At 47.2% G+C, this 26,655-nt stretch overlaps 1 protein-coding gene across 2 annotated transcripts in view; it reads right to left on the reverse strand.

Annotated features, from left to right (window-relative positions):
• Positions 1-26,655, reverse strand: part of klhl29 (kelch like family member 29) — a 350,051-nt gene that overhangs the window by 152,233 nt on the left and 171,163 nt on the right. For both annotated transcript variants that reach the window (XM_079527067.1, XM_079527068.1), the window contains one exon: positions 19,721-20,251. In XM_079527067.1, the coding sequence (XP_079383193.1) occupies positions 19,721-20,251 (531 nt within the window). The remainder of the gene's footprint in view (positions 1-19,720; positions 20,252-26,655) is intronic.

Below are 26,655 nucleotides of genomic sequence, written 5' to 3' on the forward strand. Positions count from 1 at the left end.
AATGTCACATCTCTCCCAGAAGACACAGCATGTTTGCCATGTAACTTTGTGAAAGTCACGCCAGGCTGAGCAGAAAGGTCAGCATTGGGGTCACGCTGTGTGTCGACTAATCTGTGGATTTCAGCACATTTTTCTTTTCCTTGTTTCTCCTCTCTTCCTCTCCCTCCATCTCTCCTTGTGTCATTATTTGTCTGTAGCTTACTCTGTTTCTCTCTCTCTCCGTCTCTCTCTCTCTCTCTCTCTCTCTCACTGTATGCAAGAAATACAAATTAGCGGATTGTGTCATTAAATTGAAACAGAGATCGAGAGCATAACCTGATGATACAAACAGGGTGTACTGTACGTACAGTACATACAGTAGAACCTAGCAGGTACAGAGAGAACATCCATTGGCAGTTAGGAGAGATGGAAACTGAAAGTCACTTTGTTCTTTTTCTTTTGTACAAAAAAATAGAGACTCGCATCTACCCAAGAGCTATTAAGATTTCCACATTATCAGAAAATGAAAAGTTGAAGATCGCGCGCACGCACGCACGCGCACACGCACACGCACACACACACACACACACACACACACACACACACACACACACACACACACACACACACACACACACACACACACACACACACACACACACGTCTGTCTGGAGCTAATCTCACAAACCACCGGACTGTTCAGCACCAAGTGCTGCCAGTAGGCCACAGAAGTACCTCCAAATGTCCGTCCATATATTTGGGTATATCTCGGCTTGGTAGAGATCATTATTTCTAAAGGTGCTTTGGCAGAGAAATCACACAGCTTGTTCTGCCATAGCCATCATGTGCCACTAGAAGTGATAGGTGAACCATATTAACCATATTAAAGCGTTAATGTGGTGTACAGGGAAAAAAGAAGGGGGCCAAGTACACACCCCTTGAGGACCCTGGTCAATGACGTATAAGGTTTAGTAGTTAAAGAAGGCTTTACAAAAAAAGAATATTCCTGAAAGTTTGAAATAATAAATCTTTCCAGCATACTCCACTGACACATGGTTGCTTTGTCCCCTGCGAGCTTGTAATCTCAGCCGAAAATCACTGGGACACAGCATTTCATCCAGCCCTGTAGTCAGCTGCTTACAAACCAAAGCATCATTTGTATCGTAGCATTTTGAGAGAGAGAGGACAGCGCGTACCACGAATACTTTCGCACAATCACCATGATGATAATAATCTGCAGTATAATTCAGCGCAGCAGCAAGATACAGCATTCACTAAACTTTTAGAATATAATAGCATTGTTATCAAGACGTACTGTACTCTTACTCTTACTCTACCTCACCACTTTTAAGTCCATCAAGCTCAGGAAGTGCACCTCATGGCCTACTCTACAAAGAGGCCTGTTGTGATGAAGGCCATTACCATGCATTAGACTTGTACTGTGTGTCATCGCTCGACATGTGGCTTCTGTTGTTCGGCCTGGAATAATGAGTTCTGAGTGAGAGAAAGTGGACCATTTAACTATAAATGCAAGTCTCTGTGTGTACGTGTGTATGTCTGAAATACACGTAACTCGCCCACCAACTTCAAATTCGACACACGCGTTCCACACAGTGCAGTGCCCGGTGTCGAGTCGGTCGGACCCACGGTTGGCCACAAAAGGCCTCTGCCCGGGCCAGACTCCATATTTGGGCATGCCTAACAGAGAACTCCATATATGGGCATAAAAGGGGACACAGCTGACATCACTGCATAGACTCCATATTTGGGGCCAGACTCCATATTTGGGCATGCCTAACAAAGAACTCCATATATGGGCATGAAATGGGACACAGCTGACATCACTGCATAGACTCCATCTAACTATAAATGCACCAAGTCTCTGTACGTCTGTAATCCACGTAACTCGAGAACCGTTCGCCCCACCAACTTCAAATTCGACAGACTCGTTCCACCCCACCACATGGGGTGCAGGTCCCGGTGTCGAGTCGGTCAGACCAGCAGGTGTCCAGAAGCGCCCCAAAAAGGCCTCTGCCCGTTCTCTGGACAGTGCCCCTGCCCAGTGTCTGTCCATATATGGAGCTGGCTTGTTCTGACATCATTCCGACGTCTGCATAGACTCCTTATTTGGGCATGCCTGACAAAGAACTCCATACATATGGGCATAAAAGGGACACAGACATAATATCTGGGTGGGGCATGCATTTCCAACTTGCATCGTTTCAAGTAGGCCAGTGCCCAACGGGCACCACTGTAGAGGCTCCAACGGGTCTATCTATCTAACTATAAATGCACCAAGTCTCTGTAGTACGTGTGTAAGTCTGTAATGCACGTAACTCGAAAACCGTTCGCCCCACCGACTTCAAATTCGACACACGCGTTCCACACCACCACAGGGAGTGCAGTGCGCAGTATTGAGTCCGTCGGATAGCCAGTTGTCCAGCTGTTCCTTCTAATGTTGGGAGTTGGGACCCATCATTAGCACTTATTAGACGGCCTCAAAAGCTTGCTCACAAAAATAAGAGATTTTCATTTCATTACTTTCATTTTCGGCGAATTAGGGTCAGCCACTTCAACCCTATATTATCCAAATTCTGGGGGTGAACATTCAGCGAAAATGGCAGATCTAAAAAGCTTGCATAATGCTACGTTGCATCGTGTTGTGAACTTGTAGATTGGCTATTAGTGATTAGGCGTAGCGCGAAATACAAGCAGAGCTAGAGCCCTGAGGGACCCTGATAAACAATAGGCTTTAAGTGTTATGGGATTCGACTGACTCTGGCTAAGACTCTGCTGCCGCAGTTCTGCAAAGCCCGGTTCCCTCCAAGTTTTAATTACAGCGTCTCTCGTCAGAGTGAAGCATCCGCTATCGACTGCCATTCCTGCCAGCCATCAGCCCCGTTTACTCCTGGCTTCATAGATAATGCATTACCGCTGATTTCGTGGGCAATGAACAACATAACGCGTCGACATCTGACTCGAAGACAATTAATCTCATCACATTAGATGGTCTCCGACACGGGCTGGGGAAGTTCGGGCCGTTCGGGGCGGCGCAACTTCCACTCACTCTGACACCACTTTAACTCGCAAATCAATTTGCTCCTACATAACTAGGTGTTAGTGGACACTCAACGTTGGCAAATGGCACTGGTCCAGACTAGGACCTCCTCTGAATGCTCAATACAGAATATTGCGGGTGAGAGAGAGTGTTCTGGTTGGATGACGTGAGAGACCGTGTATTTCTGTATGTGTACAATAGAGTTTGCAGGACGGTAACACTGTCTGCAGAAAATGCACTTCATGTCTTAAACTGATGGATTTTTTTTAAATTCAACTGTTTTTTTTTTCCTTCTTTCTTTTTCTTACAATGATGCCATTGTTTTGCTGTCTTTCCAAATCCCTGCAAGGTACACTGAATGCAACACTGTTGGGTAGGGGTGTAAGGCGATGATTCTCAAAATGAATCAGTGCACCCTAGTGCGTCACGGACGCAAATCCGTTGTAAACCGAACTTGACTTGAGAGTCTCCGCCCCACCCCCCCACTCCCCACCATTTACAGTATCCAATATGGGACGGGTTTGATATGTAGACTGACAGTCTGCAGGTCTGTCTGCCGCAATGTGCAGTAGACTCATTTGCCAATTCTTATTAGCCTGTGATGCCGGGCTAGAGATTTGCTACACAGGGCCATCCTCAGTGTTCATTAATCCCTTGGTAACTCAGAGTGTTTCTAATCCTCAGAACCACTTATACTTAGTTGACTGGAGTCCCCCAGTGCTCTAAACTAGGTAGGTCCCAGTGCTCTGATGAAGGCCCTTAGCCCAAACGTGGATAAGCCTTCGCTTACTGGTGTGCGGAATTGAGGATATAAAGTGATGACGCCAATTGTGATTGGCCGGAATGTGATGATGTATGAAGATATATGATGATAAGAGCGCCCCTCACTACACACAAGTGTTATTTTTTAGGGGCGCTAGCCCCTCCTATATAAAGGTTTAACTTTTTCGCTGCTATCTACGTTTATAAACGTAGCTACAGTAGGCTATCGGTACCTACTGGTGCTATCTACGCGTATGTTTGTAGACAACTGTATACTCCATATATGAAAGCAGCGACCGTCAGTTTACCTTTTAGCATTGCTCCGGTTAGTATGGAGAGCTATGGGATTTTTTAATCCAGCTCCATTGAGCCTCCATTATAACAGAATTTTCAAAGCGCTGTATCTCAAAAGGTTTGAGCGCTGTCCAGGGTGAGCCGCCGCGCATCCGACGATCGTAAATTATTTGTGAGTTTGTACCGCATCGCTGAGCTCATGAAACTGGTAGTAATGATAGCTAAAGGGTCTGAGATAAGGCGAGTGATCACTGTGTGCCCCCACCTTCCTGAATAACCTGGAAAGGAATCAAGGATTGTAGAGTTAGAGTGGAAGGGTGGCGTTCCTTAGGTGTGCTTATGCTTGAATTTAATGTTTGTTTTACATCATCATTACATCACCTAATCATAGCTATACCGAATTCCCTCCTCGATGTTGTAAGATGATAAGAGAAGCCCTCACTTCACACAAGTGTGATTTTTTATATATATTCGCCTACTGGATTTTGGGTCTAGCAGCTGCACAGCCTTCATTTTCTTAACTAGGTAAAGTCATTTTTTTTCTACACCAACATCTTCATCAAAATAGTTGATTTACAAGCATCACTTCACGGCACATTTCCAACAGCAGAATATGGTCTCTGGGAATTAAGTACTGATTGTACTGTGTAGTCTGCAAGTCACTTGAGAAAATGCAGGCTTCCAGAGATAAAAAAATAAATAAAACAAGCGATATTGGCACTGGGGTAAACCATCTCCGACTACAACACATAACATTCCCTTCTCCAGTCAAATTAAATGCTTCTAAAATCTGATGCTCAAACGTTATCATATTTCATATTTTCACCGCATCACCGACTAATCTTAAAAGAAAGAAAGCACAAAAGGAATGAATGAGTACACCTCTCCTCTCCTCCTGACCCTCATCTATCAACCATTACCTGCCACTAAACCCGGGCTTGAATCACGACGACCTGCAACGACTCACTGACGACCAGGGTGGAGAGAATGGAAGGTGTCGGCTTCAATCCATCTGTGGATAAATCCTACAGTTTTAAGCATAAACTCCTCTCCTCCAATTCCCACATTGGATTTGTGTTCATGTCCACAAACTGAGCTAGAAACGGACCGCCACCTACTGTTAGTGGTGGAAAGTAACTAAGTATGTTTACTTAAGTATGGTACTTAAGTACAACTTTGAGGTATTTGTACTCTACTTGAGTATTTCCAATTTCCAATAATATTACTTCTACTTCTACATCTCAGAGGCAAATATTTACTCCACTACATTTATTTGAAAACTTTAGTTATTACTTACTAGTTACTTTGATTGTTATTACAAATACACTAAAGACATTTCAGCCCTATACACATTTCGGCTATTTAACTTGCGATGCGACGCATTGTGAGCTTGTATAGATCTGCTATTTTCAAAATATTACAAAAGTTGAAATGAGACATTCTGCATAGTGAATAGTAGTAGTTCTACATTGCAGTATTGATACTTTTACTTAAATAAAACAATTGAGTACATTTTCCACCACTGCCTACTGTAAACCGTTATGCCAACGGCAGCAGAAAACATGCCCACCCTAAGGGGAGCATTATCCTTGCTTGTTGCGCGAGCGCGCGCGCACACACACACACACACACACACACACACACACACACACACACACACACACACACACACACACACACACACACACACACACACACACACACACACACACACACACACACACACACACACACACACACACACACACACACACACACACACACACACACACACACACACACACACACACACACACACACACACACACACACACACACACCTCTGATTGCTGATCATGTCCATGCTACAAAACTGTCAGGTTTCTGTGTGTGTGTGTGTGTGTGTGTGTGTGTGTGTGTGTGTGTGTGTGTGTGTGTGTGTGTGTGTGTGTGTGTGTGTGTGTGTGTGTGTGCGCGCATACGTGCATGTGTTAACCCTTAAAAGGGGCAGGTTATGCATGGAAATAGAGCTAAGATGCTCCGCTTATCTCCAACCCCCATTAAAATAACAGATATGGATTTTAAATTAAATGCCGGCGCTTCACTCAGATGTGAATCCAGACTCGCAGTGGGAAACTACGTCTGCTTGCACTTTATGAAACATAATTTATAAAAAGTATTGTCTGCTTGCTTGCGGCTTGCGCTTTATATGAAACATGATTTGAAAACCCTGTTGTCTGCCCACTCTTTATATGAAAAACATTTCTAAAGAAAAAACTATTGTCTGCTCGCTCTTTTATATGAAACATAATAAGGAATCAAGGATGAAATGATGGTTTGATTGTTGCAGTTTAGACTGACACAGAACGCTGTCAGAGACCAATCAGTAACTTGGAATGGAATTTGGCTCTTCTCTCACTCTCTCGCTCTTGCCTCACTCTCTCTTTCGTGCGCTCTCTCTCTCTCTCTCCCCCTTAAATACTAATCCACTCTTCCTTTAATCTCGCTTGTCGTTCTCCAAATCGCACAGTTCCCAGGCCATTAAATGAGTGACTTACAACATGGATGTCGGCGAGGGGGTTGGCGAGTGTAGGGGGGGGGGGTTGCTGGGCACAGAGAGAGAGAAAGAAGGAGAGAGGAGTTAAGACATGTAGACAGTAGAGGAGAACAGACGATGTGCAGGAGAAAGGGAAAGGGGGAGGTAGAAGAGAAGAGGGGCTATAAGGCTATAAGGTGGGTGCAGTGACGGGGAGCAGGTGGACAGAACAGAGAACACACCTCGAGAGAAAGGGAAAGACACACACACACACACGCGCACACGCACACGCACACGCGCGGGTGGAGATGGCGTCGGGGGAAGGTGGGTGGGGATTTGGAAACAGACAAGAGGCTGGAAGTGAAGAGGACAGGTGGAGGGAGGGTAGGAGGGGAGTATAGGTGGAGGGAAGTCGGGTGGAGGAGGAGACGTACAAGGAGAGGAGATGAAGAGAGGGAGGATGAGGCGAGGCGAGGCGAGGCGGGCGGGCGTCTGTGATTATGCACGTGAGCAGCGGGGCCCGTCGAGCCGCGCCGGGCCCGAGCCTCTTCCTGCTTCATCTGAAACCCTGTGATTAATGACGAGCGCATGGAGGAGATGCACAGAGGATGATCAATCTTAATGAGCTATCCACCGTCTCTATATTAACTGCAAAGGAGATAGAGAGGGGGGAGGGTGGGGGGGTGGGCTAGCTAACGCATGGGACTCCCGCTGCGCCTCCCCTCCTTTAAAACATGATAATGAGAGAGAGAGGGAGAGAAACCGGGGCACATCTTTCCTTCCTCTTGTCTTTTGACATGCAGCTGCTGCTCTCTCATCCTCCACTCCACTACTCTCCTCATCTTCTTCATCGCCTCCTCTCTCTCTCTCTCTCTCTCTCTCTCTCCCTCCTTCAGTCCGTCCGTCCGTCCTTCCTTCCCTCACTCCTCCGCTCCTCAGAGGCACAACGCTCAGATATCTCAATGGAAGCTATTGTAACAATGGAGTTAAGAGTTACATATACAGCATGGCGCGGCTGGCCAGAGTGCAGCCTGAGCACACGTCTTCCCCACGGCTCCTCCTCATACAAGTACAAGCAACAAAATGTTGTGGTGTGGCATGATCCACGGAGATTGGGCTAAGACACCGATACAAGATCATTAAAATAATAATAACAAAGGAAAAAAAAGATAAGTTTTTGTTCACCCACTTTTCCCCCTAATTAAGTCGTTATGCCAATTAATTCCACATGTGTTGTCACTTCTGAATATCCTACTGACTCGCCTGCCAGTGAGGAGCCCCAACCGGGAGGACGTAGAGCCTTTGTCCTACTCTGCGGTGTTGGCCACTGGCACTTTTACCACTGCGCCATCTCTCTAGGTTTTGTTTTCAGGCTAAAAACAATACATAGTGTTAAGATAAAAAATAAATAAAATCAAAGATAAGAACAGGCAGGTATGATAAAAACCTCTTACGGCAGGTAGTGAAATCTCCTTACCAGCCATGGGGAATGTGTGCAGGGAGGGGGTAATTATCATGTTATGTTTTAACAAATGTGCAGAAAATATATAAACTTGTGTACAATTGCGTGTAACATGTAAATAACAAATTAGCATGTTTTTAAGACGCACATTGGAACAATTACTTGAAATCACGCTCACACATGGCAAGGCCACGCTAATTGGTTATAAATGCATTAATATTTATCAGCCTTGTGTGTGAATATCCTATTCCATCTCACGTTCTGGGCACTGGGGGACATGTTTCTTTTAAGGAATAACTATACATTAGCACTGAAAAACTAAATACCCACTACCAGACCTGTAAATTCTATAATTTATGTTAAGCCGGGTAGCATAATAACACTGCAGCTAATCCTGACGTGGATAGCTTTGAGATAATCACCACCAAGCAAAACAACACAGAACTCATTCTAATTCATTCTGCTTATTTCAGTATGTTGGAAAACATAATGTATTTTTTTTAAACGTCTAAGCGCGAATGCATGAAAGGAAACGTGGATGTCTACGGGGGGCCTCTCCCATAGGGCCACAGACAAGGTCAAAGAGAGAAGGATGAGGCTGGCCTGGCAGGCGTCAGGCACTCGGAACTGGTGGCAAGCAAACCGACACCGTGGGAGACAGCCCAGGGCACCGCCAGGAAGGGAAAGAGACGCAGCACCTACAGTACGCAGATGCAGCTGAGCTCAAGACCCTGATGATAGACATGCAGGAGGGTGTGTCCTGAGATAGTAAATGGGAAATGGTGCATTTATATAGCGCTTTTATCCAAAGCAATTTACATAGATTGTGCATTACATTCACACAGACTTTCACTCACCGAAGGCAGGGGACACCATGCAAGGGACCAACCTGCACATCGGGAGCAATAGGGGGTTCAGTGTCTTGCTCAAGGACACTTCGACACTAACTCTGGGGGAGCCCAGGATCGAACTGGGAACCTTGTGGTTTGCATCCGGCCGCTCTAGCACTGATCCACTGCCGCCCAATAGTAATGGCTAGTCCACGCTCTTACGTCGCATACAAAAAGAAACAAATCTCCAAAGACTTGTTTTTACAGTGTGGCTCTGTGTGTGTGTGTGTGTGTGTGTGTGTGTGTGTGTGTGTGTGTGTGTGTGTGTGTGTGTGTGTGTGTGTCCGAAGCTAGTCTCGCCAACCACTGGACCGATCAAGGCCAAACTTGGCCACAGGTATATTACCTTTCTTTTTTTCCACAGATGTATGTGTATTTTTAAATATTTCACTTTCATTTCATAATGGAAACAGTCGGGCGGGGCCAAGCAAGGCGTTACCTAGCAACCTGTTGCCAAAAACATATTTTAGCGAGACTCTTTTATATCGATAAAAAAAAGCTTAAAACGTCAGCACCCCTCGGTTTTATTTGATAAGACGTCTGTGGATGTCTTTAGCAGCCTTAATCTGTGACTGGTTACAGACATAAGTTCCGACATACTAACAGTCCGACACCCTACCCCAAACCCTAACCTAACCCTAACCGCAAGCACGACGCAATGCATGTCGGACCAACGCATGTCTGGAGCAACAGGTGATTTGCGCATGTCGGACTTTTGGTGTGTCGGAATAAGCGCACGCACCCCCTGTGACCGGGGACAGCTGTGGCTCAGGAGCAGGGCTGGACTGGCCACAGGACGTACCGGGCATATTCCCGGTGGGCCACGACCGTAGCCCCACATTTGTTTTGACAGGCAGGCAGGCCAATAGGCGGCAGGCCACCAAGAAAGGTCCGGGCGTGCTGCCATTCTGCCAGTGCCATCATGATAATTTCACTGTACCTGTATCAGTGAGACAAATAAACCCTCTACAAAAGGGTTGTGTAGTTGTCTGTTGGTTTGTATCATTTATGTTGTTCTGTAAAAGTGGTGGTATTAGGGCTTGTTTGTGTGTGCCTCAACAGAGTGGGCGGTAGAGTTTCTGCTATCTGCACGCTGGTTGTGGTGGGCCGGTCTGGGCCAAATTCACGCAAAAATGACCGGGCCAAATGTTTGTCCCAGTCGAGCCCTGCTCAGGAGGCAGAGCGTCCAGAAAGGTTTCCGGTTCGATCCCCCAGCTTGTGTTGTGTTGAAGTGTCCTTGATCATGACATGTAACTCCTAACTCCTCCATGCCTTGCATGGTTGCCTCCAGCATCAGTGTGTGACTGTGTGGTGAATGTAACTCCTAACTCCTCCAGCGTCAGTGTGACTGTGAGGTGAATGTAACTCCTAACTCCTCCAGCGTCAGTGTGTGACTGTGTGGTGAATGTAACTCCTAACTCCTCCAGCGTCAGTGTGTGACTGTGTGGTGAATGTAACTCCTAACTCCTCCAGCGTCAGTGTGTGACTGTGTGGTGAATGTAACTCCTAACTCCACCAGCGTCAGTGTGTGACTGTGTGGTGAATGTAACTCCTAACTCCTCCAGCGTCAGTGTGTGACTGTGTGGTGAATGTAACTCCTAACTCCACCAGCGTCAGTGTGTGACTGTGTGGTGAATGTTAACTCCTAACTCCTCCAGCGTCAGTGTGTGTGACTGTGTGGTGAATGTAACTCCTAACTCCACCAGCGTCAGTGTGTGACTGTGTGGTGAATGTTAACTCCTAACTCCTCCAGCGTCAGTGTGTGTGACTGTGTGGTGAATGTAACTCCTAACTCCTCCAGCGTCAGTGTGTGACTGTGTGGTGAATGTTAACTCCTAACTCCTCCAGCGTCAGTGTGTGTGACTGTGTGGTGAATGTAACTCCTAACTCCTCCAGCGTCAGTGTGTGTGACTGTGTGGTGAATGTTAACTCCTAACTCCTCCAGCGTCAGTGTGTGTGACTGTGTGGTGAATGTAACTCCTAACTCCTCCAGCGTCAGTGTGTGACTGTGTGGTGAATGTAACGCACATTGTAAATGCTTTGGATAAAGGCCCTATAGATAGATATGCAGACAATTTACCAAATTCCATGAGAAAGAGAGAGCGGGGAAAGAAAAAGATGAAGGGAGTTAGAGAGAAAGACAAAAAAAATACGCTGTCTAAGATAGGGTGCATAATTAATGTGCTTGCGTGTGATTAATGGATTCAGTGTGGCTATCGCAGATTGGCTGTGTTTTTAATAAGTGTGTTTTAATGGCCTGTCATAAGCATGCCAGTGGTGGATGCTGGCGCATAAAATGGCTAAATGTTTGTTTACACACCACTGCTAATACTGATTACTGCCTCACCATCAGGGCTACTGCTCCAGTCATCTGTTCATTTGCCTGTCAGTGTCAGTCTAACTCAATGCACTTAATGAGATCCTCTGTACATCTACAGCCACATACAAGACATATTCGTATGGCGTTTCTACTTCCATGGAGTGGGACAGTGACGACAACATCAACTGGTTGATCCATCAGGATCGCGATCGGCCAAGCAAAACAACCCTCGATGCCAGTCGGATCCCCGGATTAAAGCCAGACGATTTGGTTGTGTGTGTGTGCGTGTGCGCGCGTGCGTGCGTGCGTGCGTGCGTTGGACTTAATGAAATAAGTAACCCTAACCCATTAGATTGACATGTTGAGACCAAACCCAGCTCCAATTAAGCCCTGCAAAAGCAGAGTGGGGAAAAATACACAGCCAGGTCACACAGTGCACGGCCCACTCTTGTAAACAATCACTATCTTTACTATGTTTGACGATGCATAATGACAGCTATGCTACGCTACGCTGGATGGTAGTCGGGTACCAGCTCAGAGATATTGAACTAAAAGAGCCAACATTCAACATGGACAGCAGCGCCAATATGCTTGGTCCAGAAGAACACACAAGCACACAGTGGTGGAAAGTTAACTAAGTATTTTACTTAAGTACTGTACTTAAGTACATTTTTGAATGTATTTGTACTTTACTGGAGTATTTACAATTTCCAATACTTTTACGTCTACTCCACTACAGTTTTGAGCCAAATGTTGTACTTTTACTCCACTACATGCATTTGAAAACTTTAGTTACTAGTTACTTTGTAGCTTTTGATTATTATTACAAAACATACAAGAACCACTTCAGCCCTATACATTTCGGCCATTTGAAAATAGCCATTCTACATGCTCACAATGCGTTGCAATGTGATGCATTGTGAGCTTGTAGATATGCTATTTTCAACAACAAAAAAACATTCGAAAACTTGTAATGGGACATTCCGCATAATGACTACTTTTACATTTGGTACATTTTGATGCCAATACTTTAGTACTTTTACTGAAGTACACGTTGAATTCCGGACCTTTACTTTCCACATTGCAGTATTGATACTTTCACTAAAGTAAAACATTAGAGTACTTTTTTTCCACCACTGCAAACACACAGAGACACATAAATAAGATGGTATTAATGAGGCCCAGGGCAGTTAAGAGCGATGGAACAGCTCGCAGGGAGGGGAAGGAGATGAAGCTGGCCCTGCCTGGGCTCACCATGCAGCGCTACGACTCACATCTTAACTCAGCTGGGCATCTTAATTGCATTCAGCAGCGGCTCTAGAGGATTCATTCTGGTCCCTAGATGATGACTGAAGATGACTGGAGGATGACCTTCCTGGGCGGGGCGGAGCGCTACCACGCTGCTTTATGTGTGGCGTGTGGGTGTGTGTGTGTGTGTGTGTGTGTGTGTGTGTGTGTGTGTGTGTGTGTGTATGTCTATGTGTGCGTGTCTGTGTGTGCGTGCGTGCCTGTGTGTGCGTGCGTGCCTGTCTGTCTGTCTGTGCGTGCGTGTGTGCGTGTGTGTGTAGTGTGCACGCACGTGTTTGTGAGGGGGCATGTAAACTGTTAAGTTAATGTTGTTCCCTGTTTACTACTTCCACTGAGTGTGTGTTATGTGATGCACTGTGACTTGTGAGGGGGCATGTAAACTACCACTTCCTTTGTGTGTTCTTGTTCTGTATGTAACTATGCATATGTGTGTGTATGTGTATGTGTATGTGTATGTGTATGTGTATGTGTGTATGTGTATGTGTATGTGTATGTGTATGTGTATGTGTATGTGTATGTGTATGTGTATGTGTACGCACGCGCGCATGTGTGTGCGCACGGACGTGCGTGTCTGTCTGTCTGTCTGTCTGTCTACCAGTGCGTGAGAAAGGTGCAGGTAGAGGCCACTGAAGCGGACATGAGCGTTCAAATTATGTCTGACATGAAAGGGGAGGAGAGGAGACAAGACCGTGTTTGACACGCTGCTCCGTAGGGGCAGCGGGTGGCCAGAGCCCAAGCTCCACCATTCTCCTTCTATCAGTTAGCGTTCCTGTTCCACACGGTAACTGGCACTGTCAGCCAGTAACAATGCTACATAATTATAGTCCTCGTTTGTTTTCATCATTTCACGGAACCCCCCCGTCCTGCTGATTTAAAATCAACACAGGAGTTTACAGGGCAGTGTTTTAGTGTGCAGTGCAGTGGAATCGTTTCCAAGTACAGGTTAACTTTGACAGGCTTTTAAAAACGGTACATGTGCATGTGGCGACGGCGCATGGGGCAGGCCAGTGGGTTATTTTTAGGGAACCGATGCCGTTTTCAGGAGGAGTGGGTTCTTCTGTGTTAAATGGTGCTCAATCATGCTTTCAGTGAGTGGGCCCGGTCCCTGCTGAGCTGTGCACTGGATTCAGTCTGACACATATTCATCAAGACAGACATCGATTTTAATGACTCGTGTGCGCGCACGCACGCACGCACACGCACACACACACAACCACCCACACACACACACACACACACACTCTCTGTCTATATATCACTCTTTCTATCCGTTTGAATCTTCTCTTCTTCTCGCACAGTATTTCACTATTCCTTATGTCAATCTCTCCCTTTGTCTTCCGCTCTGGCGCGCGCGCTCTCTCTCTCCATCTGTCAGTGTCCTATCTTTTCCCACTTTCTTTTTCTCTCCAAATCTGTGCCTCTTTCGATCGCTCTCTTTCTGTCAGTTATCTGTCTCTCTTTATACGCATCTTTCTCTCTCTCGTGTCTGTTCCTCTCTGCACATCTCCTTAATGCCCACGTCTGTCTCTCTCTCTGCCTCACAGCTTGACTGCCAGTCATTCTCCTATTTCACACCATGGAGTCACACGTCAACATTTTGGCAGCGGGCTGCGACCGTGGACATTACCTGAGAGAGAGAGCGAGAGCGAGGTCTTGTTCTTACCCTGATAAAAAGCAACACTTGGCAAGCTTTTAAGTTGTGCCACGCTATTAAAAGCAGTGCAAAATACACAAAACAGGGTGAGGGGAATAGAGAAGGGAGAGAGAGAGAGAGAGAGAGAGAGAGAGAGAGAGAGAGAGAGAGAGAGAGAGAGAGAGAGAGAGAGAGAGAGAGAGAGAGAGAGAGAGAGAGAGAGAGTAAAGGCAAAACAAAGACATAAGGTGACATAATTAGAAAACTACAATGCAGGGTGGCTGTTTTGAAAGAAGCCAGCTAGACAAACTGGGTTTTGTACGCACAGGCACTATGGAAATGACCAGAGGAGGAGCAAGAGACACGGTAGTCGGCTGAGACTGTAGGCTCACAGCCTGGAGAGACTGTAGTATTGCAATTTACAATCGAGGCATTTAGACAATTCTCTTATCCAGAGCCACTTTACAAAGTGCAAGATCAGAATAAACAGCATGTACTCTAGTCAGCCAGCAGCAATCGGCAAGCGGTCAAGAAAATAGAGTGCCAAGAAAACAATTAAGTAGTACAAAGTATCTAGGATAACAGGTAGCTGCAAACCAACAAACCTAGCATCCGATATATCGGACGGTGGCATCGGCAATTATGCAGCCGAATTTAACCACTTTCAACCAGTGGCCTATTTCACGAAACTTGGATTATGGATTAAGCCGGGATTTAATATATATATCCTGGCTTAATATATCCTGATTCAGCGATACATTTTTTTCATGAAAAGCTTTTTGTCAAAACCATGGTAATCTGTGGTGTGGTTTGGGAAATCTGGCTCCAGAACAGAACACATCTCTTTTAAATAATGTACATGTGTGTAACGTTAACTACTGCATAGCATCTATCTGAATATAGGCAGCGAGTACTGATACAAAGCAATAAGGCAGATCCATGTCTGGAATGATACTGACATGACTCAGCAGGTGATGTGTGTGTGACTCACACACATCACATGACTCAGCAGGTGATGTGTGTGAGTCATCACACACATCACATGACTCAGCAGGTGATGTGTGTGAGTCATCACACACATCACATGACTCAGCAGGTGATGTGTGTGATGACTCACACACATCACATGACTCAGCAGGTGATGTGTGTGAGTCATCACACAAACACAAAGACATGATATACTGTACATACCGTACTGTGTGAACATAATCAAGATCAAACCATATATATATATTGTGCACACATGATGCAGTGTGGAGACCAATTACTCGCTTTGAAGCCGATGCAAAATTGAATGCGGCGCGTGAGTTGTCAGTGTTTGTCGTCTTTAACACACACACACACACACACACACACACACACACACACACACACACACACACACACACACACACACACACACACACACACACACACACACACACACACACACACACACACACACACACACACACACACACACACACACACACACACACACACACACACACACACACAAAATTACATACAGTATCTGTTCGTCAGAGGTAATAATGGACATTTATTGTGTGCTGGCGCTTCCTTGTTTCCAACATGCACTACACACACACACACGGATACACACCCACTTACACACATGAGCAGACACAGACACACAGAGTGTCACAGTGTGCAAGCAGAATTACAAAAGCTACAGATCTGCCAGCTTCTACTTTGTGTTGGTTTCAGTTACCCGAGAGCCACAACAGACTACCTGGCTAGCACGTCTATCTATCACCTCCTCCTCCAACTGTAGAGCGTCATCTACACATCACCTCATCCTATCATCTCCTTCTATAATATCATCTACCAATCACCCCATCCTATCATCTCCTCCTATAACCTCATCTACCAATCACCTCCATCTATCACCTCATCACCTCCTCCGATCACCTCCTACCCATCATCTCCATCTACAGATGTGTCATACCAACTCTTCACGCTTTCCTGATCTTTTCCTGAATGATTTCTGAAAATGCATGTTTCCCCCAGGTTTTATTCACTGATTATCCTTTCTAATTCTACTGCTTTGCTACTGAAAAGTGTGTCGACAGGTCCAGCAGCAGAGGAACTCTTCAAGGATTCTGAATAGAATTGACATAATAACACCTTGGTAAATGCCCCGCCTTTCTCACTGACAATGTTTTGACAAGGCACTGACAATATACTGAATTGCCAATGGCAGGACATGTGGACTTCTCAAAAGGCACATTTGTATCACCTCTACATCCCATCACGGTCTATACATCATCTCCATCTATCATCTTCTCCATCTCTCACCTCCTCTACCAATCACTTCCACATAGCATCTTCACCTATAGCAGCAGTTCCAACTATTAGCTCCACCCATCCAATACAGGTAACATTTCTGCCCCCCACCACCACCACCACCACCACAGAGAGGGGTTCGAATCCAGCTTGGCCCGCTACGCCAATGAACATGACTTAACAAAAACCCAGGGTAACAGGCTCTGTGAAATTCAGTAGTTTCATCGACTAATATCTTACCTTTTAGTATAAAGAAAATGTTGCAGAGGCAGGAGTTTGATTCTACTTGTTTTAAGGCCAGAGTAGGCTAGGAGATGAGCATAATGCTTCTGCTAATTATATACCCAATTACTGCAGCCATGTTAAGGATATTTTGAATGACTCGAGAAGGATTACACATTGCATTGTGTGTGTGTGTGTGTGTGTGTGTGTGTGTGTGTGTGTGTGTGTGTGTGTGTGTGTGTGTGTGTGTGTGTGTGTGTTCACGTGGCATGCCGAGGGGCAGAGGGCAAATGTGTAAGAGTGGTGATGATCCCTGTAATATCTTTATGTCCACGTTTTATTGCATTTGACCAATAGAATATCCCTGAGGGAATCATAAAGACTAGGCCAGAAAATAAATGTATGTGTGTGCGCACGTGAGAGAGAGAGAGAGAGAGAGAGAGAGAGAGAGAGAGAGAGAGAGAGAGAGAGAGAGAGAGAGAGAGAGAGAGAGAGAGAGAGAGAGAGAGAGAGAGAGAGAGAGAGAGAGAGAGAGAGAGAGAGAGAAAGACAGACAGAGACAGAGTATGGCTATACCTTGCTATCCCATCCATTATTTCTTCAGAGGGCTGGACTTATAGTTAAAACTGAGTGGGTGCTTCTCGTCTCTCGTCACAGACTACAGCAGTACCCCTGCCCCCTCCCATATAGCAAAGCATCCGCATGCTGTAGAAATGCAAAGCGGTGTGCTCACGACACATTTCCAACAGCACAGCTAGAGAGGCTGAGGCACCCATACCTCTGTTTGCACGTTTCAGCACCGTGCTGCTCACTCAGCAGTGATGCTACGTCAGCAGCAAAGCAAAGAGACCCATTGGTATGCGGCGATAACTCCCGTGATTTAGAACAGAATGCATGACAAGTGAGAGAGCTTGTCACTTCAGAAAAAAAGAAAAGAAAAAAAAGCTTCTCTGCTACTGAGTTATAGAGAGGAACAAAAGGTGGGAGACGAGAGAGAGAGAGAGAGAGAGAGAGAGAGAGAGAGAGAGAGAGAGACAGAGAGAGAGAGACAGACAGACAGACAGACAGAGAGAGAGAGAGAGAGAGAGAGAGAGAGATGAAGACAGAATGGCGGGAGTACAGAAACAGAGAGAGGGAAGAGAGACAGCACCGGAGAGTCAATAGTGGTGATTGTGACTGCAAGCTAGGCTAAGTGGTCTTCACGCCGGAGAGGTCCCCATGCCACTCGACGGGGGCTTGTCGAGAGGAGATGTGACAACTGCTAATTCACTGGCATTGAGGCGCCGTGCCACCTCTACCTCCACTGTCCCCGTCGACCTCGGCGCGGCGACAGACACACCCTCTGACGACTCTGAGGCAAAGAGGGGCGGTAGAAATGCAGACAAGATGTGCATTTAAAGCACCTCTGCTCCAGGTTCGACCTTCAGAGAGGGCTCAACAGGATCTCAAGTACACGCTGTACTGTACTGTACGGCCGCGTGGCGTTCGGACCACTCCTAAAAGCGTATGGTCTGCCGCTTCCGTTTCTCATTTTCCACCCTCTCCAAAGCTGCCAATAAGACAGCAGCCCTGCACATTTGCAGAATAAGCGTGAGCACTACATGATATGGAAAATGCGGAAATAAAGAATAATAATAGTCATTGTGTGAGCGCCGGGGCTACTGAATGTTTAACAAGGCTGTAGTCTTTATTTCCCCTTCTGTCAAACGGAGGTGTGTAATGGTTCGGCTTAAATGCTGCCTTTCCGCACTTCAACAGGAGGAAATGTGTTTTTTTTACGGGCAATCACAGATAATGGCTCAAGGCACTCCGTCCAAGATGGTGGGGGGAGACGGCAAACTGTCATAAAGGTGAAGACATGTTGGACCAACGCTGCCCGTCTAATTAGCTTTTTCCATTTTCAACTGCCGCCTTAGCTCAACATATCACCGCCAGCCTGCGAGAAATAATTGCTTTTTGCATCAGGTCTACGAGCTCATTTGCAGGCATTTTATTGATCAAAATTAGTGAGGACCTAAAAACAAACAAGAACTCACATGCACGCACGTGCACACGCACACACACAATCTAAACTTAAATTAAAAGCTTCATTAAATGTGAAAATTGGTCAGGGAATTGTGAACATCTGTTCCTAGGGCCCTGCATCATAAACTCCAAGGTTAAACCAAACACCAATTTACAGCTTAGAGACTCTGAGAAACATAAGTCAACAAGGCTCCAGAAACAGCACAGTGAGAAGTGTGAGAGTCATGAAGGAAAGCTGCGTCACACAGCATGTGCAAAAGATTAATGTCAGTTAAACCGTTACATCTAGCATTCATTAAAAACGCTAGATGTGTGTGTGCGTGTGCGTGTGACTGTGCGTGGGTTTAAAATGGTTTTAAAACGACAACCGCTGCTGCTGTCACTGTGTGACAGGTTCAGGTGAGTAATGTATACCGTTATTTTGTGTGCCTTTCTGCGTACAAGTCGGTCAGCTACACAGCACTGTGCGCGGTACACATATTCAGTGGCCGCCAGCTGCCTGCTAGACTAGTTTGAAAGCAGTTGTCTGTGACCTTGGTGAAGCTTTCAACCGAATTGGCTCCGGTTGCAAACTGTATTTTAACAACCTCTTGCCAGAGTGTTCGTGCCCCTGTTTATGAGTGCTGGCATCAGAAGGCGCTCCGGCATACAAGCCGACGCCTGTGTGAGTTTCATTCCGACACGAACCACGTGACTCGGCCTGAGCAGAGGTCACTGGGAATCAAAAAAAATAGCTCGCAGCACATCAATCTAACGGCTGACACCATTTCGGGGGCGTGCTACTGAGGTTCAAAACCACCTCGCTTTAGCCTCTGGAAGGCTCCGAGGCTATAGTATAGTGTATCAAAGTGCAAAAGTGTAACAGGTTGAAAATGTTGTGTTATTAAAACTCTTTCTCACACTGATGGGAGAGAGCCAAGGAACTGCCTTACAGATGTCCGCCGGCGGAGACCCGGCCATGCTTACCTTTGGGATGTCCTGGATCGCTGAACTCGTACTTCCCCATGCCGACCGTCCGTAGCATCTGAAGGCTGGTACGACTGTCCTGACCGGCCGGCGCCGCGGACTGGCCCTGCACCGCCGCCATCGCCGCCTGGCCATTCGTGAGAGGCAACGCCGGGGGGTGCATGTGGGGGTGGCTGGGGTGGTGGGGGGTCAAGTGGCCGTTCCCCATCACACTATGAGGGTTCGGATGAAGTGCGTGATTGGCCGGGGCGGTGTGGGGGGAGGGGGCCGCCGAGGGGTAGTGGGACTGGCCACCGGGCATGCTCATCACCATGGAGGGAGGCTGCTGGCTGGAGTGCGGCGTCAGCTGGAAGTGGGCAGTCATGAGGGGGTGGTGGGGGGGCACGGGCGTCCGGATGGACGGGGTCACTCCTATGATGGGGGACTGGACTGTCACACTGTGGCTGAAGGGCGGAGGATGGGGGTGGGCGTAGGTGTGTGGGAGGCGGCTGGGCTGGCTCACTGCGGCTACTGACGGAGCCCAAGGGGGACCTGAGAGGGGGGGGGAGAGAGACAGAGAGAGAGAGAGAGAGTGAGAGAGAGAGAGAGAGAGAGAGAGAGAGAGAGAGAGAGAGAGAGACGTATAAGGAAGGGAGAAAATTGTCAATTGCATTTCCATGTACATCTTAAACATAAAAAGTCATTTTTTTGCTGAGAATTGTGTTTGTGGATTATTTCTGTCTTGGGACATTGAGCCTGTGTTACTGCTCGGAGCATCAAAACGTTGTCTTGGGTGCATTGGGTGGCACTGGCAGTAGAGATAACCGTACATGTCCTTGGGCTAGAAAGCCTAAGAAAAAATGCTCCAAATGCTGAGATCAATGCAAACGTCTTTAATTAAGGACATCTGTATAAAACAGTGCTCAAGAGCAAAGTAAATCAATCAATACATATGCTAATGTAAAAAAGCAGGAAACATTGCAGTCCTCGACTTTCATCAGTGCTAATGATGTGCTAATGGTGTGTTTACGATTGCATGCAGAAACCACTCTCTGGTCAGTGTCTGTCTTGGCCTCCAGGCTTTCACATCGAAACACACAGAAAAAGGCTTCCTATGAATCTATTTGCCTCTGGGATCACATATGTAACTAGAAAAAGTGCCCCTCTGGGCACAGGTCTCCACCAGGATAATAGCGTTTGTGATGTTTGGACAAAGTAATATATGGTAAATGGTAAAAATGGTAAATGGTGCATTTATATAGCGCCTTTATCCAAGGCGCTTTACATAGATTGTGCATCAATTCACCCATTCACACACACATTCATACACCGATGGCGGCAGAAACCATGCAAGGCACTAGCCAGCACATCGGGAGCAATTTGGGGTTCAGTGTCTTGCTCAAGGACACTTCGACACTAACTCTGGGGGAGCCCGGGTTCGAACTGGCAACCTTGTGGTTACCATCCAGCCACTCTACCCCTGAGCCACCGCTGCGAAAAAGAAAGATCTGTGTTGAACACATGTTTTGTTCAAAACGGACCAATCCTGCAAAATTTGGAAGGCAATCTTAGCCAATGGGGGTGACATGGGGAAGACATGGGGATGACATGGGGAAGACATGGGGATGACATGGGGAAGACATGGGGATGACATGGGGAAGACATGGGGAAGACATGGGGATGACATGGGGATGACATGGGGATGACATGGGGAAGACATGGGGATGACATGGGGAAGACATGGGGATGACATGGGGATGACATGGGGAAGACATGGGGATGACATGGGGAAGACATGGGGATGACATGGGGAAGACATGGGGATGACATGGGGAAGACATGGGGATGACATGGGGAAGACATGGGGAAGACATGGGGATGACATGGGGAAGACATGGGGAAGACATGGGGAAGACATGGGGATGACATGGGGATGACATGGGGATGACATGGGGATGACATGGGGATGACATGGGGAAGACATGGGGAAGACATGGGGATGACATGGGGAAGACATGGGGATGACATGGGGATGACATGGGGATGACATGGGGAAGACATGGGGAAGACATGGGGATGACATGGGGATGACATGGGGATGACATGGGGATGACATGGGGAAGACATGGGGATGACATGGGGATGACATGGGGAAGACATGGGGATGACATGGGGAAGACATGGGGATGACATGGGGATGACATGGGGAAGACATGGGGATGACATGGGGAAGACATGGGGATGACATGGGGAAGACATGGGGAAGACATGGGGATGACATGGGGAAGACATGGGGATGACATGGGGAAGACATGGGGAAGACATGGGGAAGCGGACAGGTCTGTGTTGATCACTTGACTAGAGATTGTGTATACCGATTCGTGTGATGTACAGTATGGATAAAATTGGTACAAGTAATATAAAGAAATGTATTTTGCAAAAATGTTGGTGCTATAACAGGCCGTTGTGGAGAAATTGAGGTTCGTTGCTGGCATCCTGGGAGTGTGTGCGCACAGTTTAGCATCGACCGGGCCAACGGTGCCGGAGATTAGCTGTACGCAGATGGACGGACTCACACACGGACGGACGGAAAAACATACTCTCCCCCATGCCTTCGGCTGGTGGAGACAATAAGACTTGGAAGATTTAGTGTGTAATAATCGGCGAACAAGCATCTGTGAATCTGTGAGCAGAGAATAAGCACACAATACAAACTACATACATGTATGTAGGAGTCTGTGTTTACCCAGACACTCCGAGCCAACCATTTCTCCACACCAGGGCAAGAACCAAGGGGCTACAATATTATTGTAAGCGAGGCCCTCTAGATCACTGCCAGGGACAGAGGAGTCTCAGAGCTGATCTGATTAATCTTATAAATATGCAGCCGTATTGGACCTGGCCCATGCCTCCTCCTGCCCAATATCTCCCCTGTCCCCTGTCTTCCTGCAGCGCCCCGTGCCCCCTCTTAGTCCCCTGCTCCAAAAATAACCTGCCATCGCTGCCAAGGAGCCAAAGGCTGAATCCCGCAGCACACAAAAGAACCTGGTTACTTGGCTGGGCCCTGCTAATATTCTAACAGTGTAGCAAGGAAGAGTGTGTGCAAATGCCGACTGGGTGAGGGGGGAGTGAGAAGAGAAACAGGAGAGAGAGCGAGACAGATTGCAGGGGTGGACTGATGAGAGGGCAAGGAGAGAGAGAAAGGAAGAGGGAGAAATGATGTGGAGGCCACCTCGATGCATAATTCACATCAATCCCTGAGCCGATCGGCAGCCCCGGTCTTCATTCTTCCCGCCGTTTGCAGCTCCCTGCTAGCAAGGGATCAATCTGGAAACGCGCTGATGGAATAACCCATATTGTTTGATTAGGTCCAACATGACTGCATATTTATGACATTAATCAGATCAGCGAGGCCTTAATGAGGGGACCTCTTCGCTGGTGGCTCTAATTACAGTCTGTCACACATCTCTCTTCTTCTTTTACAGTGGTGCTGTGAATGTGTGTGAAACTTGTCTTTTTCAGTTGAATATGAGATTAAATACACAAATCCCATTAGCTGGGCACAACATGCTCTCGTATTCACGCAGGTCTCAATGCTCGTGAGCGGCTTTAAAAATTAATTGCATTAACGTTATGTTGATTCTGCCCCCTGGTTGCTCTCTTGTACTCCATAATTAAAATGTGAAAAGGGTATAAACTTCATTTTAAATATATATATAAGAAAACGGAAAGGCCCCAAATTCCATTAAATAATTTCCATGAATTGCTCAATCAACCGCTCGTGACAATCATGTTTATTTTTATGTTATTTAAAAGGAACAAAAATGGCAACTGCCAACACTTTAAACCTTTCAAAGAAAAATGAGAAACTTCCTATACGAAACTGGAAACCGTTGATTAATTCTGGCATAGACGATAGAAAACTCTCTGGCACTGTGGCTCAGTCGAGTGTGGAGAGGAGCTGGCTCAGTTTACAAATGTCAGTCACAGATTTGGAATGGTGCACACGTGCCAATCAATATGCACCGCCATGCTTCGATTTAGAGAGTGTCATATGCAACTGTGTGCACAGGTCAGTGACATCTCACTTTCCTTCACACTTCCCACGAAGACAGGGGGGTTTCGGGTGGGGGGACTGGACAGGAGGGGAAGTGTGGAGGGGTGAAGGCAGGGATGGAGGGTGCAGGGGTTGAAGGGATAGAGAGAGCAGGGGTGAGACAAGCGAGTGAAGCCTTGTTCGCTCAGACACAATACTAAGAGCCTGAGAACTTCATGGCCCATTCATCCTGCGTCCTCCCCCCTGCCTCACACAGCAGGGTCCCACGGCCACGCACCAGGGGACACACAGCAGACGTCTGCCAGGAGCCCTCCACCTCGGGTGGCTGAGCACCGCACACAATGGCACCGCTCCCCCGTTACGGCACTCCCCCACCGCAGGCATGGCGGCTGGTTTCGGCTGAGAAAGCGCTCCGCTACAGTAGGTGAACTAAACTGAACTGATCAGCCCGGTTAATAATTAATCCGTGCTATAATTAAATCTTTATTGAAAGTGTGCAAGTTACACTGAGGAGGCAATTAGCCCCGATTAAACCACCCCGAGCTCTAGAAGGGAGTGTGGTAGCATAGCTCTGGTCGCCTGGACAGGTTTTTCCTGTGTGACTGTTACATGTCATGTATTTATGCATGCACTTGTGTTGGGTTATTGTCTTTCCTTGCTGTCTTTATTACTGCCCTCAACACTGGTCCACTGATTGGCCCATTCATCAATTCATTCAAGAGACTTGGTCCAATCGCTGGCCTCATCACCTTCCCTGTTTGGTCCACGCACCCAGGAATAATGCCCAATCATATTCTGCCTCATCACCTTCCTTGATTGGCCCATGCATCCTGCCCAATCATATTCTGCCTCATTCGCCTTCCCTGATTGGCCCATGCATTCAGGAATCATGCCAAATTATACTCTGCCTCACCACCTTCCCTGATTGGACCACGCATGATATAGCCAATCGTATTCTGCCAATCTCACCACCTCCCTCGAGTCATGTCATCCAGTCCTTAGCAGCCTGCTCTTGTTTAAATCTTGCAAATGTTGTGTGTTTCAGTGTTATATTGAAAGGCACCAGGTAAACTTGGGGTTACCTACGTATACTATGTGTAGATAAATTGTGTTACACAATGTTACAAATGCACTCATTTGTAACATTGTAACACCCACGCTGCAAGTGCTAGTAAGATTTTGTTTGTTCAAAACATTAAATTCAACAACATTACATCCTACATTAAAACTAGCTAATGGGTCCACCCGTCGGCAGGTGGTCCAACAGACCCTCACTCTGGTACAGTGGCGGACCCTCACTCTGACTTAAGAATAAACACACCCGATACGGCCACGTCACTCTGACCATACATCAACTCCATACAGCCATTTATAGGCAGGTCACAATGACTGAGAAATAACCATAAACAAATCCAATATGCCTATGGCATAAATATAGGCAAATACAGTATATGCTCGGTGGGTTTTTGTTATGCTAATTACAATTTACAGCACTTTGATTTGACACCATCAATCCATTTCCCTCCTCTGTCTTACGTGTGCCCCCAGTATAAGTATACGTGTATACGTATACACGTATCACCAGTGGCCTAAACGTTTCAATATTGTAAATAAATACACACCATTCACTGAAAGTCTGCCGGCGTATTTCGCCATTCTTTATCTGGATAGCGTTATTGTCCTTTAATCCTAGACCGCCACCGGGACGACAAGCAACCCTGCAGCAAATCATTGGGCTGCCCTGTCAATGTGCCCCAACCAGAGGTTCCACTGGAGCCCGCTCTGTCAATGTGCCCCAACCAGAGGTTCCACTGGAGCCCGCTCTGTCAATGTGCCCCAACCAGAGGTTCCACTGGAGCCCTGCACTGTCAATGTGCCCCAACCAGAGGTTCCACTGGAGCCCTGCACTGTCAATGTGCCCCAACCAGAGGTTCCACTGGAGCCCGCTCTGTGCCCTGTCAATGTGCCCCAACCAGAGGTTCCACTGGAGCCCGCTCTGTGCCCTGTCAATGTGCCCCAACCAGAGGTTCCACTGGAGCCCGCTCTGTGCCCTGTCAATGTGCCCCAACCAGAGGTTCCACTGGAGCCCGCTCTGTGGGCTGCACTGTCAATGTGCCCCAACCAGAGGTTCCACTGGAGCCCGCTCTGTGCCCTGTCAATGTGCCCCAACCAGAGGTTCCACTGGAGCCCGCTCTGTGCCCTGTCAATGTGCCCCAACCAGAGGTTCCACTGGAGCCCGCTCTGTGCCCTGTCAATGTGCCCCAACCAGAGGTTCCACTGGAGCCCGCTCTGTGGGCTGCACTGTCAATGTGCCCCAACCAGAGGTTCCACTGGAGCCCGCTCTGTGGGCTGCACTGTCAATGTGCCCCAACCAGAGGTTCCACTGGAGCCCGCTCTGTGCACTGTCAATGTGCCCCAACCAGAGGTTCCACTGGAGCCCGCTCTGTGCACTGTCAATGTGCCCCAACCAGAGGTTCCACTGGAGCCCGCTCTGTGCACTGTCAATGTGCCCCAACCAGAGGTTCCACTGGAGCCCGCTCTGTGCACTGTCAATGTGCCCCAACCAGAGGTTCCACTGGAGCCCGCTCTGTGCCACCACAATTCCTAAATGAGACACTTGAGATGAGCAAAAGGCAGAGGCCAGCCCAACAATAGAGGAGAGACTGACTGCTCTAGGGCAGAGTCATTCTGGGAGAGTGTATTGCAACTGCAGTGCTGGCTTTAGCCACAAGAAATTAAGTATATTATCTAGATCTATAAATGCACACACAGTCTCTGTGTGTACGTACGTCTGTAATCCAAGTAATTTGAGAACCGTTCGCCCCACTGAATTCAAATTCGACACACGCGTTCCACACCATCACAGGGAGTGCAGTGCTCGGTGTTGAGTCCGTCGGAT

The sequence above is a fragment of the Electrona antarctica genome (assembly GCF_951216825.1).
Source record: "Electrona antarctica genome assembly, chromosome: 17".
Classification (NCBI taxonomy): domain Eukaryota; kingdom Metazoa; phylum Chordata; class Actinopteri; order Myctophiformes; family Myctophidae; genus Electrona; species Electrona antarctica.